The sequence below is a fragment of the Merops nubicus genome, unplaced genomic scaffold (assembly GCF_000691845.1).
Source record: "Merops nubicus isolate BGI_N331 unplaced genomic scaffold, ASM69184v1 scaffold8847, whole genome shotgun sequence".
Lineage (NCBI taxonomy): Eukaryota > Metazoa > Chordata > Aves > Coraciiformes > Meropidae > Merops > Merops nubicus.
The window spans coordinates 9,993-11,278 of NW_008620934.1; the positions used below are offsets into that span (position 1 = coordinate 9,993).

At 44.3% G+C, this 1,286-nt stretch overlaps 1 protein-coding gene across 1 annotated transcript in view; it reads left to right on the forward strand.

The window, feature by feature from the left end:
- LOC103776746 (carbonic anhydrase 3-like) overlaps positions 1 to 1,081 on the forward strand; it is a gene marked incomplete at its 5' end in the record, with an annotated part of 11,060 nt that extends 9,979 nt beyond the window's left edge. The window contains one exon of the mRNA XM_008944269.1: positions 962 to 1,081. Within this exon, the coding sequence (XP_008942517.1) occupies positions 962 to 1,081 (120 nt within the window). The remainder of the gene's footprint in view (positions 1 to 961) is intronic.
- Between the last annotated feature and the right edge of the window lie 205 nt (positions 1,082 to 1,286).

The window sequence follows — 1,286 nt, forward strand, 5'->3', positions numbered from 1 at the left end:
GAAAAACTGTGTCAGCATAAGTACCCCCAAGCCACAAAATTCAGGCGTCACAGCAGCTTCGGTTCATTCTCTGTGCTTCAGCATTAAGTGGCCAGTGAGACTAACATTTACCTGGTTTGAGAAATTGCTGGTCCAGATCTTAACTTCCTAAAAGCTGTCAGTGAGCAGGATCAAACCAGCTAGAACCTGCAAATCTGAATGGCAATCCAAATTAACGTATTAATTGTATTCATGTAACTGAAATGTGCACTTCACAGGAAAAAGAACAGCCAGCCAGTCTGGGTCAGGCGCCCTTCTTTAGTCCTTGCATTAAAGCTTTTGGTGATTTACACTGTTTTCTGCTCCAGGAGTACAAGCCAGGGTCTAGCCTTTTTACTGATTTGGCTGTTTTCAGAACAGATGTGTTTTGCATTCTGGTGACAGGGTAACAATTAGCAAAGCAACACTGAACTTAAATTCATTTGGAAAACAACAGCTAAGCGCTGAATTCAGGATTGAACTTGATCCAGCTGGCATCCACTTTTCTGCCTCACAGAGCAAAATACGGATTTCTGCAGACCAGCTTTTTCTATCAGACTCCCTTGCACAAGACGTAGAAGTGCATCCTCCTTCACAGATAGCCCTGTTTGCACGAGTGATTGGATTGCAGGCCGGCTCCAGCAGGGTCACAGGAGGCCCCTACTCTTCTTCCACATTGTGAGTGTGGGTCAGGGAAAAATCCAAAAGAAGCCCAGGCAAGGGTCAGAAGATAGACTGCTCTGTGGATGAAGAATATAAAGAGCCACAGAAACAGAGCTAGCTGTTGGCCTGCCATGATCTCTACTGACAGTTGCTACCAGTATGCTTGTCACTATATAAAAAAATTCCTCTTCTGTCTCAGAGTTTGTTCTAGGCATCAGGGTCTTGCTTCCAGTGCTTCCAGGTGAATTCACATGGACACTTTAATTTTTCTTCCTTGTAGATGGCGAAGCTCCGTAGCCTCTCCAAGAATGGTGAGAATGAACCTGTGAACCCACTGGTTGATAACTGGCGTCCTCCTCAGCCTGTGAAGGGCAGGATAGTGAGAGCCTCATTCAAGTGAAGTCTCAGGTCTCACTCAGCTGAGCCTGAGTGAGAAAGTCCCTGCACACCCAAAAGTAGTTAGTTTCACTGTATACTGCCTTTCCTCTGGATCCACATCTGTGCTTCTCAGCTTGAAATTCTGAGTGGTAAAACTGAATCTGATTTTGAAAGCAGAAAAAAAAAAAAAATATGCAAATACTAACCTTAAGAAGGATATGTGAGAT